This window comes from Ruditapes philippinarum, unplaced genomic scaffold (assembly GCF_026571515.1).
Source record: "Ruditapes philippinarum isolate M1 unplaced genomic scaffold, ASM2657151v2 ctg6351_1_1_1_1, whole genome shotgun sequence".
Taxonomy (NCBI): domain Eukaryota; kingdom Metazoa; phylum Mollusca; class Bivalvia; order Venerida; family Veneridae; genus Ruditapes; species Ruditapes philippinarum.
The window spans coordinates 27,886-48,251 of NW_026862856.1; the positions used below are offsets into that span (position 1 = coordinate 27,886).

A 20,366-nucleotide genomic window follows, 5' to 3' on the forward strand; every position below is an offset into this window, starting at 1 on the left:
CAGTACCCATCATTTTAACCCTTTCGCTGCCAGAGGGTTATTGTTTTATTGTTCACCTATTTGCCAGAGGATTTTCTAAGAAATTACTATATTATTAATTAATATAATTATTATTATTTGTTATATGTATTATAATAATTATATATGTTTCCAAATCTGTTAGTATAATAATAATTATTGTCAATGGTATAATTTTCTTTATATTTATTATTATTTTTATTATTATTATTATTAATTTATTATAATTACTATTATTATTATAGAAACGGCTAAAGCCGTCCATATGGCAAATACGCCGAAAATAACAGGGACGGCTTAAGCCGTCCCTATGGCAGTGAAAGGGTTAAGTCATAAAACAAACCTATTTTACAAATACTGTTCAAGTATCAAAGATAATTGATTTAATAAATCAATACTTTGTCTTTATATGATTTTTATTATATTTATGTATTATTGCACATTAATGGTAATCCTCAAATGGATATTAAGCGTATCAATGTTTATAGAAACACTCTATTGTGCAATTGTTTATTTTCTTTTTTACATGCAATAACATCATAAAGATAACAAAGTAATATGATTTACACTTTAACTAAATAATGTTTTTTCATGTTATGTCATTAACAGTTAGTCTTTTTCTTTTGTATATATAAGAACTATATCATCAGATAATTATTGTGCGAATTTTAAATATATGAATAATTAAACTCTTATATTGAAAAAGGAAAGTTATCGACACTATATTTATAATGATGTTTCACACAAAATATCATGCAGAATGTAAATGTGTTCCTATTTGTCTTAACAATGCGAATACATATAGATCATGCGTAAAAAATAGAATAACATTATTATACTTTTTTTAAAGTACAGTTTACTTGTATAAATCAAAGATATAGCTTCCGTGTTGATTTGTTATTTTGCGCAAAAAAAATTGTTCATACTTAAGGGACATAAAAGAATTTCGAATATTTAGAATGGTAAAATATGAGTATTATATTATACAACACTTCTGCTTGTTTTACACTGATTAGTAAAGGTTCATGTATAGATGTAATTAGAATTTTAGATAAGAACTTTATAATGCTATGTCGTAGAGTTTAACACGAGAGATAACACTAATGTTTCATGTTTGATTACGGGAATATGTCACTTTCAAAATATTTAACAGAGTACTTTTCAGATGAAGAAAGTGGGGCGATAAGCGATTCTGAAGGTAAGCTTACTATATATAGAGGTTATTGATAAAGTGAAGGTTATATTTGGTGAATATGCAAGCGTCTGCCAGGCATAATGTTATTTAATTCAACGAGTTCAATAAATATAAAAATAAGCTACACAAATATAATTTTCCTTTTATCACATATCCAAAATAAGAACCGTTAACGGAAAAATAAGGCACTTCTCCATTCACAACATTAAGTGCGTCTTAACGCAAATGACTCCACGTCAAAGAATATGCACAGTTGTACAATTCCGTTTTTAAGGAGTCGCAAAAGTTGCTTGGGTTATGATAAAAAAGGATATCGAATGAGTGTAGGTTCAATCATGAATTTATTGAACGAGTTGAATAGAATTGTATTATGTAAGCCTCTGGCGAGCAAAAAAGTATTTATTCAACCAGTTCTTACTGACGAGTTGAACAAAATTATATTATGCGAGCCTCTGGCGTGCAAAATATTATCTATTCAACGAGATCAATAAATTCAGTAATGAAGTAACACTCACGAATATGACATACCACAAAATAAATACTGTTTAAAGTGCAAAAAGAATCATTTTTCAGTGGCGCACCTTTAGCATAACGCTAATATTTACACTACGAGTTATGTTAGTATTTATAACGCAAATGACATCACGTCAAAATATATGCACGGTCGTGCAATGCCATTATCTTTTGATAATAATAAATGATTGAAATGTGATATAAACAATTGAAGACTTGTAGAATTTCTAATATCTGATTTAGTTTTTCTCTTTATAATTTAAACAAGTATCTGTATTTCGCTTTTATACATTATAGAAGAAGGACAAGCAGATGCCAAGCCGAAGCCGAAAGACTGGCGTCCATCAACATTCTTATCTTTGGACTTTTCGGTTCACCTTTCGGTGTCTCTATCAAACGTAACTCCATATCGAGCGATAAGGTTTGACACGGTTGATACGAATCATGACGATTGCTATAATGTCACAACAGGGCGATTTACTGCACCGCTAAAAGGATTGTATGTTTTCTTTGCCACAATAACTACCACCGAAAGACTTAAAGCAACGCTATGTTTTATTCATAAGTTCCACCCTGTGGACCAATCGAAAGTTAAGGAAAGGGAGCAACTAATAGAGGGGTTTAACAGCAAAACTCTAGCTGTGGTGCTGACACTTGATAAAGAGGACGACGTTTGGGTTCTAAATGTTTCCAAGGTGTCAGATGTCAGCCAAATGCAAGAACCTTACTACACATCTTTCTCGGGTGGTTTAGTTGACAAACTTACTTCAGACTGACTGTCATCAGTTGATTTTTGTGTAAAATTATTTATGTTGTCAATTATGCACGAAGTTGATAATGTTTAAAAGGGACTCCACTGAGGTTTTTGACATTAAGGAACTAGAAATAATTTTTCGAGATTTATGGTCCATGGATGAAGGCCTGGCACAATTACCTGTGTGCAAAAATTCAGATCATTCGCTCACACCTTTTTTTTTAAAGTTAGTTAAATTGTGTAAAATGGCGCAAAAATTGAAAAACATTCCTTCGCGTTTCATTCAAATCGGGCTAAGAATAGTACAAAAATACGATTTTTATTTACATTTAATTTTTAATTACATTTTACGAGTACAGTTGTTAGTTATCTTTTACATATTTGTCTGTTTTAAATGCCCCAACAAATTATAATTTTATGGGTTGTTTTAGATGTAGACCTCAGCGGAGTTCCTCTAAGGACGTTTTATATGGAAACATTCAGTGCATAGCCTCCTGTGTTGTTTTAAAGATTTATTAATTAAGGATTTTCATTATCGTGAAAATTATAATCATTACACTATTTAAGGAACTTAAGTGAAGTTTTTAGACTTGAAATAATTTCTTCGAGATTTATGTTTCTTTTGGTGTAAGTCTTTACCAATAACTGTTGTGCAAACATTCCGATTATTCACTCACTCCGTTTTTTTCGCGTTGCAATTCTTTTCACTCTAATTGGGATACGAATAGCACAAAGTATGATTATATGAGTATATTTCTTTCCATGCTTTTATGCTTTTTTACCTGAGTGGAGTTCCTTTTAAACGTTGAAACAGTTAAAAGTATGGTTATTATCAAGCGATGCTTACCTGGTTATTATGGTCAATATTTTAGTCTGAACTTGACGCTAAATAATTTATAATAATTATTTATATTTCGAATGTAAATAGTTGATATCCATAGAAGAAAAATTAAGTCAATTTTGCTTAAATTATTGCCACGGTTCAGCACTTTCACCTTTCAGGGGAGAAGATTGTAAGCGGCCGGATAGCTCAGTCGGTTCCTAACAACGGTGTCCGAGGGTCCTGCTGCACATATTTCCCACCGGTTACATTATGATTGTTAATATGTATGATTTGAAAATGCTCACTGATGTATAATCATTAACAAATCCAAATAAATATCAACAGGTAGACATTTTGTACTTTCAGTTTCTATCACCATTAAAATAATCTATAAATTATGAATTGTTTACTTTTACATCTATAAATTTACTAAACTTAAGGTGACAACGGAGTCAATTATCACTGAAAATACCTAAAATGAGATTTTTTGCTAAGAAGATTTATCAACCTTTTCTGAACACATTCGTGATTTAATTTTGGAAGCAGTTAGTCCAAAAAATGTGTTTTTAAACGTTTTAAAACGGTACCTATACTATTTGTATCTGCTATTCGCGTAACCTGTCGATTATCGATAACGCTCCACCCCCTGTTGAGGCATCAATGAGGGAAATCGGTAGTTCCATATATGCGTGAATTACAGGTCCATACTGGTCCATACTACTCGTAATACATGTATCGTACAACTACCGTACATCTTTTATGAATATCTCAACATTTAGCCTTTTTTTATAAATTAAAAAATTGTCGGCCAATGTACGTAACATAATGTATGAAACATAAATAATTAAGCATAGCGACAAATGGCACGACCACAGGGTTGATTAAAAATGTAGTTGCTAAAATATTCATAATGTGTGAGAATAATTTGTCTGTCCCGTTAATCTGATAGATATTACATTGAGTTGATAGACTTTTGTACGGATTCAAGGGTTTACTTTACATTCAACCTCGTTTTCTAACAATGTCAAGTAAAACAATTAACAACAAAAACAGACAACATTTTTTTATGTGAACGCCTATATGACTTGTGGTAAGGTGTCCCTGACACATTTCTAAACCATTTTAGATTGTCTAAGGATGATTATTTCTCTATGAATATAAAAAAGATATTAACATATATTTTCAGTGAAAATAAATTGTTCGCCAGTAAATCGGACACAGTACTATATAATAAATCTGGGACAAAGTATGAAATTTATTGTCTATCCCGGTAGAAACTGGATCTCTATGCCGTGCATAGATGATATTCATGATAATAGAAGTCAAGAAGGCCAGATCATAATGATCGAGTAATACCTTTTATTTCTATTAAAATATGTGAAGCATTATCAATTTGGTGGAAAAAAATATATAATATCCCGTTCTTATTTGTACATCTACCATGGACTTTAAAAGACTGTCAGAAGCTCAGTTTTTTGTTATTTTATTTTATATTTTAACGGAATTTCATACACGAATACACAGGCAGAGTGACACTGGTATAATACAATAATAATGCTGATGATAATAATAATAAACTTCAAAAAGGAAACAATTAAATACCCCGCTAGCGGTGCGCAATGCGTTCCATTTCCCCCCACTGAGTGCCTCAAATTTTACCGATAGTCACGTGACATGTGCGACATATACCAGACGCACAGTAAATCACGTTAAGAATTGAAGAAATTTCGGCTATAAACTGATATTAATCAGCAGCTTTTTAATTGGTCAGATGTCACTGGGTCATAAAATGTTGTTAGAGTATGTTACCGCAACTTGTGACCCTCTCTGGTACGATATTTGTGTATTATGCAATTATTTAGCGTGAAACGTAGGGGTCCGAGAGAGAACAGCCGATTTATGACACTTCGTTTGATGCGGGTCGGACTAACTTTGAATCGGCATAACTTTTTTAATAATCAAGCAATTAACATGCGGTTTAAAGCACATGAAAGGAAATTCATTTACGGAGGGAACCGTGTCAGGGATTTTTGTTTGCTCAATCATCGACTTAATTATATTTAATTACGTAATATGTATGGTGAAAAAGTCGCATAAAATGTTTGACGTTACGTAATATTTTTTTGAGAAAAGATAGAAAAAATTTGAGACACGGTTCCCCAGATAATATAAGTATGGTTATTTTCCAAAAGTTTGATGACAAAAAAATAAAAAATGACTTTGATATGACGATTTAAAATTTTAGGATTTTTATTCAAAATCAATCATTTACAAAGGCATTTTTTTCAAATATGTTATTTTTTATGATTATCAACGATATTTAATGCACAAAGATTAAATAAATAACAATTATTACTAAAATAACTTTGTTTAAATGACATTTATGTGAGTACCACGGAAAGTGACTGTTGTCACCTTAACTTATTTGGACATTTACTAGATAAATTGGAATAAACAAAAACTCCCAACATAAAATTACTATTTGTTTACATGTTTACTTTCTTAGCGTAGGTTAGACCGATGAAATACTATATGTGTATTTACTATTGTATCCAACGTTCTTGCCCGAAGACTGGCGGAAAAGGCCGAAAAATTCCGATTGCCAATAGCAATCAATTTAGTTATTTCTGCATAAATATAAAATAGTTCCCATCACACTTCAGTGAAAAAAATTTCAACGATTTGTAACGAATGTAACATTTTGGTTATGGTTATTGTTACTGTTCTTTTTAAATTGATAAGTGAGAAAATACAGGGTATAAATGAAAAGGGATGGAATCTATCAGGTTATTCATTTTTAAGAAATAAAAGTTGTATTCCTTTGCTATTGCGTTTCTTTTGAAAAATAACACATTGTCTTCCTATTGAGTGTACAATAGAATCACTTTCAGACCTCAAATGAGATAAAGTGAAATAAAACAATTAGAATTATGTAGAATAGAACGACGTTTCAATTTCTAAGACAAATATTGTATTAATATTCTGAAGAGAAGATCTTAAATATGAGAAAACAATATTATCTAGTAAGTTACCGTTTAAGTGAAACGGTTTTTGTACGTTTATGTGCTTTATTGATTAAACAATAAACGTCAGATATATTAACACTAATTGGTTATAATTGGCATATGTTTTTGTTAACAAATATACAGTTATTTAAAACTTGAAACATACCGTATAAAGATCTATTATTTTTGAATTTCCTTGTTTCATGTAGGCCCGTGACATACTACTCTATATCACTTGATAATGATTGTTTTCATAATTAAATCTATGCCGGTTGAAAATTATATTGAATATATATATATATTCTATAGTTTGAACAAAAAGTAACTTTGAGTAAATTGAGCATGTTTTCCAAGGCTCCCTTTGCTCATGGAAATTAGAACAACTGAATCAAATATATACCAATTAGAAAACGACCCATATGTTTTAATTCGTTGTGCGCATGATTTTCTTCCTTGGAGGGCAATTTCATTCGCTTTTTGTTAGGATTGCAGAAATGAAATCCTTAATAGCTGTCATTTGAAGAAATCAAATTACAAACCGAAAAAGAATGAGTTCAACAGTTCAAGCACTCTGTGGACATTGGTGGTTTCGATTTGATATTGTATCCGTCAAGTTAGGGATTTTATAAAATAGCAGTTGTAAACATTAATAAACATTATGCAAATCATGGTAATTTACCATAACGAACTAATCTGTCTTCGCACAATGGAGTCAATCTAATTTTACATGGACATCGCCAATAACAAAACAATGCTTCAAAAGTGGTGGCAATTTTTCCTTCATTCCGTCCAATGTGAGTTGGCCCTTTAGACTTAACAGCAAATTATGTACTGTTTACTTTTATAATTATATAGGTGGACTTTTACTAGATATATTGAAATATACACAGTCAAGAACTCTTAGCATAAAATTACTATTTGTTTACATGTTTACTTTCTTAGTGTAGGTTACACAGAAATGCCGTATGTGCATTCCGAGGTTATTTCTACATAAAAATATAATTGTTTCCAGCATATTTCAGTAAAAGAATTATCAACGATTCGTTACTAATATAACATTTTGGTTATGGTTATTGTTATTTTTAATTTGATAATTAAATAAAGAAAATATCGGGGTATAAATGAAAAAGGGTGTAATTTATCAGTGTATTTGTTTTGAAGATGTATCAGTTGTCTCTCTTTGTTATTGCGTTTCCTAAAAATGTTCACAGCTTTTCTTCCTAATGAATAATCCTAATGAAATAGCATGAAATATAACAATTATAATTAAGTAGAAATGAATGAAATTTCAATTTTTAAGACATCGTTTGTATCGATATTGTGAAGAGAAGATCTTAAATGAAAGAAAACAATATTATTTAGTAAGTTATCGTTTTAGTGAAACGGTTTTCGTAGGTTTATGTGATAAGATTGTTTTATTAATTAAACAATAAACGTCAGATGTCTAACTCTAATTCATTATGACTGGCATATGATTTTATTCTGTGAACGATGTATATTAAATTTAAAACTTGAAACATACCATATAAAAATATTAACTATTTTTGAGTTTGCTGGTTGCAAGTATATTTATTTTCTCTTCAATATGTGCAGGACCATGAATTAATACTCTAAATCACTTTACATCGATTGTATTCATAATATAATCTATGAAAATAATAATGAATATATAAATATTCAATGGTTGGAACAAAAAGTAACTTTGAGTAATTTAAACATGTTTTCCAAGGCTCTCTTTGTTATAGGAATGAAAAAAACAACGATAAAGCAATTAGAAAGTGACCCATATGTTTATAAACCTAGCCTGCATGACTTCCTTCCTTGGAGGTTAATTTCATTTAATTTTTGGTGGGATTGCAAAATGAAATCCTTAATAGCTGTCAGTTGAATAATCAAATTACAAACCGAAAAATGACGGAAGTGAGTTCAACAGTTTAAGCATTATGTGTAATTGGGGGCTTTGATTAAATATTATATCCGTCAAGTTAGAGATTTCATACAATGGCAGTTGTAAACATTAATAAACATTATGCAAATCATGGTAATTTACCATAACGAAATAATCTGTCTTCCCCACAAAAAAGTCAATCTTATTTGACATGGATATGGCCAAGAACAAAACAATGCTTCAAAAAGTGGAGGCAATTTTTCAAATCATTCCGTCCACAAGTGAGTTGACAATTTAAACGAAACAAAATCCTGAACGTCAAACTGACATCTTTATCATACGTTAGCTCAAATGTCTCAATTAAGATGTTTGATAAAACAGTGTCTTATTCGTCTGATTAGAACAACAGATGTTCAAAAAAAAGCTTTCAGTTTTTGGACATATTTGACTGCTGATTATTTAAGATAGCAAAATTTTGAACACAGAAAGACACCATTTCTGTATCAATTTGCGAGTTATCAGAACGTATGACTTAAAAAAAATTGCGATAATGATAAGCTGATGTTCAATTAACAAAAAAAATAATGGCCATGTTCGTGTGATTTCAGGCAGTCGAAGTCATAAATGACCTCTATATAATTGCTATCTATTATATCATCGTAGATCGGTCGTTGTCAGTGCATAATGATGTTCGATCTTCACGACATTTGATCAAACTGTTTAACTTAAGTGGTACAAAAAATATATAATTGTTAGTTTTTGCTAGCTGTTATATTTATTTATAGTTTTTAATACTCAGTTAAGATGGAATAATTCAATAAGTTTGTTTATTTTTCTTGCCTTGTTTTGTTAGTATATAAGTGTTTGTTAAACACATCAATACACACACATAATCCATAAATATAATCGTATGACCTTTTAAGTGGCTATGCACATTCGACCTTCATTCTTTTTGAAAGTTCACCGTAACAGCAAACTGCACGTATATGAAAACTGTTCCGATATTCTACATGAAACCGTTCTTATATTCTAGACTGGAACCGTTCCAATATTGTATTTGAAAACCGTCAACTATTTTACATAAAAACCGTCCTTTTTATGATCAAATATTTACACCGTTACTATATTCTAAATGAAAATAGTTACTATAGTCATGCTATAACGCTTTACCACGAAAATTACTTTTTCTATTGCAATGACGGTGTACTGATATATCTGTATATCAGTTATTGTTGCAGACCTTGACGGGGGATTGGCATATCCAATTGTCTTGAATATCAATGCAATGTAACACAATTAAAGGTCAAAGCAGGTCCAAATAACATTTGTAATAGAGGAAATAAATATGCTTTTAAACAATGTTTACTTAAAATTTAAAGACAGATGTTTGTGTAAACTGTGAAGTAGTTTTTATCTTGGGTACAGATTGACATGCATATTTTGTCACTTATCATTTCATAATGTATTAATTTGAATTATAATAGATGTAGTGGCAAACTTTATGTTATAATAGTTTGTAATTAATAACCTTACAGTTGTATTACTATAATAATTATCAATCAAGACACTGAACGTATAAATTTACAAGTACCCTTATTAAGTATTAAAATGATCAATAACTGTGTGTATTGATTTGAGTTTGTTATTGGGCTTTGTGAAATGACAAAGTTAATAAGTTATCAACGTTTCCATAGCATTATATCCCAGAACGTATAAGTTGGCAGAAACATAATTTGTTTTCCCATTGCAAACTTGAGATTTCAATTCAATCAGATTTAACTAAGGTATTTATAATTGCTTCTTGATGTTTTGATTTTATATACATGATCATGTTAGAGGTAGTCTATAATACTATTCAGATACTCAAGAGTGCAAATTTCTTTACCTGTATAACGTATTTGTTCAATCTGCATCAGGTTATAAATACTGCTTATCTTTTAATCGATGTTAAGCTATCTTCTACAAGCATATCGGTCACATGGAAAAAGCCGCCTTTTATTTTTGTCCTTTATTTCTAAATAATAATGGTGCGACAAGGGAAACAACAATAACTATTCAAAGGATTGCAAGAGTTTGTGTTCGTCATGATAATTTGCGACACGAAACTTGATATGTCTTTATATTGATTAGTTTCATTAAGTGCAAAATAAAACTTGTGTTCCAAAATTTGACATAGAAAATAAACAATTTGCATTTGAACCTTGACGCTACATTTTGTAAAGTTACAACAATTTAAAATAAAAGAAAACGGTTTATTTGATATAAAAGCTAATCATATCGGGCAAAGACTATTGAGTACACATTTAAAAGAAAACACTCTTTTTATATTATCTGGGACTATTACTATCTTATATATGATATTATAAGTCCCAGTCGCAAACAGTGCTTATTTCATGATTTATATTATGCTACCAAGTAAGAGTGTAATTTTATATTACCTTCAAAAGAAAATTCATATTTTTTATTTTTATTTCTTTGTCTTTTTATATATCATTAATTGACGTGGCACTTAAGTTTACAAAAAAGAATTCATTCTATTAATAATTGCAGACGAAAAACAAGTAAACAACAAAACAGACACATTGTATAGCATATAAGATATCAGTGCGATAAGTTGTTAAATCTGTTGTTAATCCTATAAATCAATATTATCTGCGCTTTGCTACATATTCAATGCTGTCTTCAAAATTAAATGCCAAGGAAATTCAATGAAATTTAAATTTAGATATTAAGTCTGCACATTTTGTACTTTCTTCAAAACATTTATTTTCTATTACAATGAGTTTAAGTCCTTGCATCCTATATGCATGTTTACATACGACTGCATTAAATGTGATTTATTTATATAAATTCCATAAATGTCAAATAATAATATTGTGGAGTGTCAAAACTCTTCAGTAAATTTATCAATTATGCGAAATATAAACTAAGTATATTAACTTTCGATAAAGTAATAACGTATGACAGAACATTTAAAGAAGAAGAAGAAGAAAAAGAAGCAGAAAAAACAGGAAGAGAAGCAGAAGAAGAAGAAGAAGAAGAGAAAAGAAAGATAAGAAACATTTTGTCTTGAATAAACTGCATGGATATGATTCATCTTTTTAAAAATTGAGAAAAAAACCTCTTAATTTCAATATCAGTTCAAGTGCACTTTCAATATTTTTAAGCCCACCCAGCTTTCATAATAAAAGGCAATCTTTCCTACTGTTCTTTAGAACAACTATTTAAATGTGTCTTCTTTGTAAGATTGTAAGAAGACACTTTTAAATGATTGTTAAAAAGAACAGTAGGAGGGATTGCCATTCAGCTTGAAACAAAGACATACATTATCGAAATAAATCAAAAAACAATGTAAATGAAAAACAAATAAAAGAAAAGTCATGGTGTAGCTTTCATTTTTTTAAACATACCACTTGGCTACATAACGGTAGGTCGTAAATTGGTACATTTTAAAACGATCCATGTCATTGTATTTAGTATTTATCTATCTTTCAATGACCATATTTTTTATCTTGACTTTTTATTAGTTAAAGTATATAAAACGCGTTTGTTACGAGTGTATAACACTGGCGTGGGCGTCTTCTACAAAAAATATCGTCTCGGCCGCCGCAAAATCGATTAAGCTTAAGCTTTAAAAATATGAGACCGATAGGCTGAGACGATTTTTAGGCAGAAATATTTAGAGATGTCGCCAAGCCAGAGTTTTATCCACGTACCTAACGAATTTCATAAATTATAACTGTTTTATCGCAATTATATATATATTTATTGTTACAGAAATTGGCAAAAATTACAATGTTCGGTGCTTTTCCCTCTCTTGTGCCCTTTACCTTTTATTTCTCATTTCAAGAAAAATGACCCGATATCATCCAATTAATCTATGTGTTTTGCTACTGGGACCCGTCCCATCCTCTGATTTATAACAGGTTCAAAAAACACAACTGTTATATATCAGTTAGATTTATTCTATTTCAAATTGAAACTTTTAATTCCGATCGCCACATTGTAACAATTTCGGCAATAATAAACACATATATAACATTTCCAAAAATATAACAATATAAACAATGATTCTTTCCACAGCACCTTTAAGTGTTGAAAATTGAGTATCGCTTAAGCCGGTGATGGGGGGGGGGGGCGTGAGGGATGTTCCATTGCATTTTTTCATGTATATGACTTTTTTAATTAGAAAATACCTGGATAAAGTTTTGCATGCAACATTAATCTTTCAAAATATTGAAGGTATTCAACTGAAACTTAATACATAGCTTCAGAATTATATTATGAAGTCACTATCCAAGGCTTATTAATCAGACACAAATTATGACTAAGTGGGGACCGTCGAGTGAAAGTTGATCAGTACGCGCGTACAAACGGCCTATTATCATTGTCCATACGATAACTTGAGAATGAATAAGCCCTGGTTTATTTAATTTGGTAGAGACGTGACTAATGACCAGTAGACTATGACAGTTAATGTAAACTTTTCGTCTGATAAATAACTTGAGACGGAATAAGCCATGTTTTTATATAACCTTGTACGGACATTGCACCACTTAATCTATTGAGGCAACCTAATGATTTTGAGGTCATTAGGTCAAATATCATTGTTACATTGACGCTTGATGAAAACCCTTGTCCATTTTATAACCTGAGAAGTAACACTTACTTTGTTACTTGATAGGGACATTGTCCTTAGTTCCAAGGTGGCCAGTAGAAAATCTTTATTAATTTTCATATCATTAGATCACTGTTCAAGGACACAGACATAGTAACTATTTTTCCCGACATAGAAACTTGTACGCATGTTCAAGTTGCTTATTAGATAAATAAAAAATGCACGTGTCACCTTTGTGCAACCGTAAATATAACTTTCATGTTCAATGTAAAATTATCGAAGTCAGTGCCAAAATTGCACAAAGCGATAAGGACCCATACAATGACATATTGGTAGTTTATACAGTGTGTTGACATTGTGCAATGTATGAAATCATTTTAAACATATCACTTATAATAAGGATATTGTCGAAAGCAAACAATGAAGATTTTGGTATTTCTTATAATTTGTTGGTGCTTCGAATACGTTGCTCCAATCAGTGTAAATAATGGCGGTTATGAAGATATGTATATTGTTATTAAAGACAACAACGAGGACAGTGACATTCTTCTGGAGCGTATACAGGTAAAATTTTTTTTTTTTGGTTAAACAATTAGACGTTTGGTAGCTTTATTATGCGCCCCAGGTGTATTTATTGTGAGATATTGGATACGCCAATGTCCGCCGTCTTCCGTGTGTCATCCATTGTTAACATTTTAACTTAAACAATTTCACCTCCTACGCTCCTATATAAAAAGTGTTGAAACTGTACAAGAATAAACCTTGGTTGGCCCACTTATGGCCGCCAGAACTCAAAATAGTAAAAAAACCCACATTTCAACGCCATCTCTCCCTTTGGTAGCTTTTGATAAAACTTAAGACATGATTCTAAAATGGACCTTTATAAAATGCTCTTATGGTTCACGTCTGTTGGAAAGATTTTCGTCATTGCTAAAATAGTAAAAGTGTTAAATAATGATAATAAAAAACTGATATTTTTAAATTATGACTTACTCTACAGGAATGATCATTGGACAGTTTATTTGAATAATTGCTCCAAAAGATCCGGTCTGCTAAACATGATGATTTTTCGAGGTAAAGATAGAAAATACAGGTTATATGTCTTCAATCGCCCAATAGATTTTGATAAAACTGTAAAGAAATCATTTGGCAATACTTTACTACAGTTGCTAAATTTGTACCGATGCACCGAATAAAAAATCTTCCAGGGCTTAAAGATAACTTAAAATGTCATCTTCTCCTGAACTTTAAGGAAGATTTTGTTGAAACTATCAAACCGAAATAAGAATTTGATCATTTCTATAAATATTGCGTCTTAACTATTTGGTCGATTTTGATGAAACTATACACAAAAGTCGTTAGAAGGTCCTTTGGAGAATTTACCAAAATTGTTCCAGTCTGCTGATCAAGATTTTCACCAGAACTGGAAATAATTCTATTTCTAAAGAAAACAAGACAAAATATAATTATCTATCAATTCCTTAAATCGTGAACAAATGGGAAGTCAGGTAAATGAAAAGCAGGCAAATATGGCCGACAGTTGATAATAACTGAGAACAATGTGGATAACCTATGATGTTCAGTTTTTGAAAACTTATTGGGACTGAATTATCCTTATTTTCTTCGTCATCTTCCTTATTTAGTCGAGTTATTGTATGTAATGTCATTGAATTCTTTTGGTACGGTTATTGTGTTTTTTTATAACTATCTTAAGAATCAGGTTTTTCTTTTACTTATTTTACATTTTGTTAACGTAACAACTGTTAGAAATAAGCTTGAATAGTTTTGTTTGAATTGGTTCTTACACTAGAATCTAGAAATTTGAGAGCGTGGCATAATGCATTTATATATCCTACAATTTCTTATAAATAACCTTCCATGAATTTCAGAAAATCTTTACAGACGCATCTAAACTACTGTTTACAGCCACCAAGAATTATCTTTACTTCGGAAAAATCAAAGTTATTATACCAAAGACATGGCAAGAAAAGGAAAAATACAAGAATGCCATGATACCCTCAGACATCAAACAGATAATAATTATTGACAACACTAAACAAAACGAAATAGGCACGCCAAGGGTATATGGGGTAAAAGCATGTGGCACTGGAGGTTCATACATGTACCTTCATTCAGAAAAATTTATTTTGAAAACAGGGCAAACATCTTGGGGCAGGCATGGTATGCATCATTTACCTTTTATTAGATAATTATTAAAACCATTAAAACAGCGAAATTAAAGTAGAAATGAGACTTTTGAGACATTCTCACTGTTGTTAAACAAGGTGAAAATTTAGTTTGCAAAAGTAGTGGGTCCATCCGGAAAATAACGGGATGTACCGATAAAGCGACACCTGCTGTCATAACATGAAAACAAAATATTGCAACTCGCATTATGCTTACCGCCAACTGCTTATTGTGCGTACTCTAACATGCGACTATAATATCGCTATCGATGTCATCTTCGTTGTCGATGCGCAGTGATCATGTATTGCATTATATTTGTTATTAGTGAATATATTGAACCATATAATTACTAAGACACGTCAAATTCGCAAAAAAAAAATTGATCAAAATCAATTATCTTTTGTGAAATATTGTCGACAATGTAAATGGCAGATTTATAGCACTTACACTTTTATAGGTACATACAGGAGCTTACCATTTCAAATCTAGTTATATCAAGAACAAACAAGGAATGTTATCTTAAACACCGAACACAATACTGTCTTTTAAATGATGCACAATGAGCAAGCATAATGTAAATCCCAAAATCACCAAGCAAGATGAAATAAATCCACTAATTCGGTTCCAAAGTATACTAACATATGTACATGAACATTATCAGAACGTATTTAGTCTGAATATAAAATTGTAAAGCAAGGATAAAGGGTTTATGCACTTTAAGCCATGTATAAACAATTGTTAAATGTAGGAGTACAAATTTGAAGTTCAAAACCGAAGTATTCTGCAAGTGTCAAATACGCCCAAAAGGTGCAGTAGCGTTTTTCCTGTTTTAATTTAACGTCTAATTAGGTTGTTTCATATTTCGTTATCTATTTAATTGTATTAAGAAACCATTTGTTATACTTTCTATGTGCTAACTAGTGCGGCGGTATCATTTGACAGATTAAAGTAGGTATTGAAGATGAAACAGCCGGACGTCATTTTAGTTTTCTATACTTTACAATTGCGTCTTGAGTCAGCATGTTAAAATATCTATAAGAACGGTACGTGGTCACGATAATCTATTAACTTACGCATTCCTTTTTCAATTAATGTTATTTTTATGCAAGCATATGTAAAAGCTTAAGAATTTAAGTATTCTGAAAAATCTGATTACATTACGTTACAGATAACGTGATAGTGCACGAGTTTGGTCATCTACGATATGGCTTATACGATGAGTATCCTATTTTCAGTAATAGTTCCCAATTTTACCAGCACGATGGGGAGTGGAAACCAACGAGGTTTGTATGCTCATGAATAGAAATTTACCTTAAGTTTAAATTTATAAATAAATATGGCGCCTTAATCTGTATTGAACCATTGAGTCATCAATTCTCAGTCTGGTTTAATAATATTCTTTACTAAACATACTTGAAAATAATTATATTAATTTAAGATTTCAACGATTTATAAAACGGAGTTTTGCTGCTACATTTTTCTGATGAATATGTTTTGTTATATCTAGATGTACAGGAGAAATTGAGGGAAAAATTGGAATTGGCAAATATTGCACGGAAAGCCATGCATGTGATTATAAAAATACGAGAAAAATATTGGATGGTAAATGCAACTTTTGTCCCAACCAAAATCAAAATGAAGAGGCTTCGTTGATGGGTTATCAATGGATACATGCCGTAAGACTTTTCTGTCAGTACCACCTGGGACATGTTCGTTTAAAATGTGTTTTATAAGTGAGACTGCACTTTACGTATATACAAAATCATTTGTTATTTTGCTATCGTTCTTAAATAGATATTTTCATATGTGAAGACATAACACATTTTGAAGCCATTTTTTGTAGTCTCTTGGGAACTCGAAGACCTTCAATTGTCTGATTTGGTTCATCAGGTCATCGACTATGATTTGTTTCTCTTAACATGCCATGACTTTTCTGCTAAGTGCGGTGGTACGGGACATGGACAGTAGTTGAAATTACTAGAACTCAATAAGACTGAGCGCGTGAAATTTTTAGTCATGTCCTTTAGGGCTTTCTTTAGAGATTCGTTTTTTTTTTTCGTTTTTTTATTTATCTACATGACTATTATCTTTTATGTGTTTTAAATGGTTTTCTGATGTACTGATTCTTTTGTTCATGAGTTTCACACAAAATAGCATTGTTGTCGTTGAAATTCTGTTTTATAAATTTCCTTTGATTATCTCTCTTATTTATCTAATTTTATCAATATTTTTAAATGTTACATTTCATGTGATTATTGTAGTTTAATTTTCAGTGTGTTTCCGCTCTTATTTGCATCTAATGCGTCTGATGATATTTCTACTGCATGTGTATTAACTTTGCCATTTCCTTCTGTGTTTTGGAGGTTCCTAATACGGAGTGTATCATAACCAACATCGTTTTTAGACTGCTTAGTTAATCATAATATAGATAAATTATTTAATTACTGACAAATATAATTATCAGATTATCTGGTTATATAAGTTTTGAGATAATAAACACAAAATTCCATGCCGGTCTGATTTCTGTGTAAAGAAAATATGTTGATTGAAATCAGAAAATACTTTTATCACAAAAACCGCAGCGCAGGAATGAAATTTAGTCATTTAATGAAATAATATTACACTAGTGTAATAACATTTTGTCGTCACGTCATTTGCGCCGTATGGAAACATGACGTTAAAGCGCAATAATGTAAGCCTTATACTATATAAGCGTCATTGAAAAATTACTCATTTAAACAGTTTACTGTTCTTATTTTACATATGTGATAAAACGAATATTGTAATCGTGTATGTTCAATACTAAATCTATTGAACTCGTTGAATAAAACAATATTATGTTCGCCAGAGACTCGTATAATATGATTTTGTTCAACTCGTTCAATAAATTTAATATTAAACTGCGTTCATTCAATTTTCCTTCTATTATGTGTTTTAAATTTCCTTTTACCAATAACAAGGGTTTGCTTTTTTGAATCCCAAATTTTCGTTTGGAATTTAGATTTAAAATTTAAAAAAATCGTTTTTTTTAAAAACCCAAAATTGGGGGTCAAAATTTTACATTCAGATTTTTTGTCTAATGGGTTTACTTGGAAACCCCAAATTTCCTTTTGTTTTTATTGGGCCCCCCTTGTTTTTTATTCATTTGTTTTTTCCAAGGGGTTCTGCGAAAAAGGAATTGACACAAACAACCGGGCCAAAAAATTTTGTGGCCCTTAAAAACCCCCTTTTTGGGGAAAAAATTTTACAAAACCCAAAAGAAAGGGGGTTCCAAAAGTGGGTTGGGGAAAATTTAATTTAGGGGAAAAATTTTTTAAAAGGCTTTATAAGGTAAATTTTTTTCCCCTTTTTACCCAACTTTAATGAAATATTAAAAAGGGGTTCTTAAATTTTGATTTAAAATTTTGCATTCCCAAAAACCATCAAATTCCAAAAAAAAAGTGGGGTTTTTTTGGGTAAACCAAAAGACAGGGGGCCCCATTTTCCCCCCTGGTTTAAAGGCCCTTTTTTGGGGAAATAAAATTTTCCAAAACTAAATTAAAAGATAGTAATTGAATTTAAGGGAGGTAGGGAAAAAAATTTTTTTATTAGGGAAAAATTTTTAAAAGGGCCCAGTTTTAAAACCCGACATTTTTCCCAACCCCAAAAAGAATTTAAACCCTTTTTGTTCAAAAAAATTTTTCTTCCTTTTTTTTTTAAAAAATAAAAAAAAATAGTTTTTTTTGGGGGGAAAAAAGCAAAAAAAGGGTTTTTTTTTTCCCCCCTTTTTTGAAAAGGGTTTTTTATTCAATTTTCCCCCAAAATTTTTTGTATAATTCTTTATGCAGATGATACTGTTTTAGTTAGTGAAAATGAAGCAGACTTACAGAATAGTTTGATTTGAATATATTTGAAAAATATTGTTTAAAGTGGAAATTAACTGTCAATGTTAGCACAACCAAAATATTACTAGTGGGTACGATGAAAAAAGAATTATAATATAAAATTTTTGTTCAATGGTCAAAAATTAGACATAGTAAATGAAAATAAGTACCTAGGCATATATGTATCAAGAAGTGGCGGCAATTGAACAGCCAAAAAGCATATTGCAGAACAAGCAAATAAAGCCATGTTTTCACTTTTAAAAAAGACCAGAATACTTTATTTACCTATTAATCTACAAGTTGATAATTTGTAAAACTATTAGACCAATTTAAGTGTATGGTTGTGAAATTTGGAGGTGTGGCAATTTAGATATATTAGAAAGAGTACAGGTAAAAAAATAAATTAAATTTAAATCTATAAAAGAGTACTCCATCTAATATGATATATGGAGAACTAGGTGTGCTACCACTGGAAGTAGATATAAAATCTAGAATTATTGCTTTTTGGAGTAGGTTACATAATGTTGAATTCGGAAAATTATTTAGTAATTTATATTTTAATATGTTTATTAATCAAAACCAAATAAAATGTAAATAGATTATAAATGTTAGACATTTATTAGTATCAAATGGCTGTGGATATCTTTGGAATGTTTTCTCAGATATTAATGCAAAATGGTCACTATCATTTAAACAAAAGATAAAAGATCAATCTATGCAAAATTGGAAAGGAAATATTTCACAAAGATCTAGTGCTAAGTGTTATAATCTTGTTAAAGAAAATTTTGTGCAAAGTAATTATATCAAAATTCTTCCCAAAAAGAACTGTAAAACAATGATGGCATTCTTGTGTAGAAACCACAGACTGCCAAATGAGGTTGGAAGATGGCATAGTATTCCTATACCAGAAAGAAAGTGTCAATTATGTCACATACATGTTGGTGATAAATTTCATTCTGTACTTGAATGCAAAAATTTTATTGATGAAAGAAAAAAGTTTGTTAAAGCATACTATTATAGACATCCAAATATACTGAAAAACAATCAATTATTTAATAGTGAGAATAAAATCAATCAAATTATGTCAGGTTCTAGAGATAATAATGAAAAATGTTAATTAGTTATGATTAATAAATGTTTTTAAATGATAAAAAATGTTTAAAACAATTATAAATGCATGAACATGTTTATATATATACATGTATGTAAATATGGTGTATGCATGTATATACTTGTATTTGTGTGCGTGCGTGCATGCGTACTTGCGTGTGTGCGTGCGTGCGAGCGTGTATGTGTGTATGTGTGTGTGTGAGTATGTGTTTTTGTATAATTATATAAAATAACAATATAGGTATATATATGTGTGCTAGCTTGCAAGTTTTGTATGATATATATTTGTGTAAGGAAATTTTTGTGAGAATGAATGGTCAAGAACATATTGTATATATATATATATATATATATATATATATAGTATACCTAACCTGTTAGTTGTTTTTATG

The 20,366-nt window shown here is 30.4% G+C and overlaps 2 protein-coding genes across 2 annotated transcripts; both read left to right on the forward strand.

Moving 5' to 3' along the window:
• The first annotated feature begins 1,065 nt into the window (after window positions 1-1,065).
• On the forward strand, window positions 1,066-3,653 carry LOC132720399 (complement C1q tumor necrosis factor-related protein 6-like). Its single transcript, XM_060704528.1, has 2 exons — window positions 1,066-1,216; window positions 2,024-3,653. The coding sequence occupies exons 1-2, from the start codon at window positions 1,129-1,131 to the stop codon at window positions 2,500-2,502; spliced, it is 567 nt and encodes a 188-aa protein (XP_060560511.1). The 5' UTR covers window positions 1,066-1,128; the 3' UTR covers window positions 2,503-3,653.
• Window positions 3,654-13,119: 9,466 nt separating this feature from the next.
• Window positions 13,120-17,061, forward strand: LOC132720400 (calcium-activated chloride channel regulator 1-like). Its single transcript, XM_060704529.1, has 4 exons — window positions 13,120-13,378; window positions 14,704-14,995; window positions 16,170-16,284; window positions 16,509-17,061. Exons 1-4 carry the CDS (start codon window positions 13,235-13,237, stop codon window positions 16,732-16,734), a joined length of 777 nt encoding a protein of 258 aa, XP_060560512.1. The 5' UTR covers window positions 13,120-13,234; the 3' UTR covers window positions 16,735-17,061.
• Window positions 17,062-20,366: the final 3,305 nt, after the last annotated feature.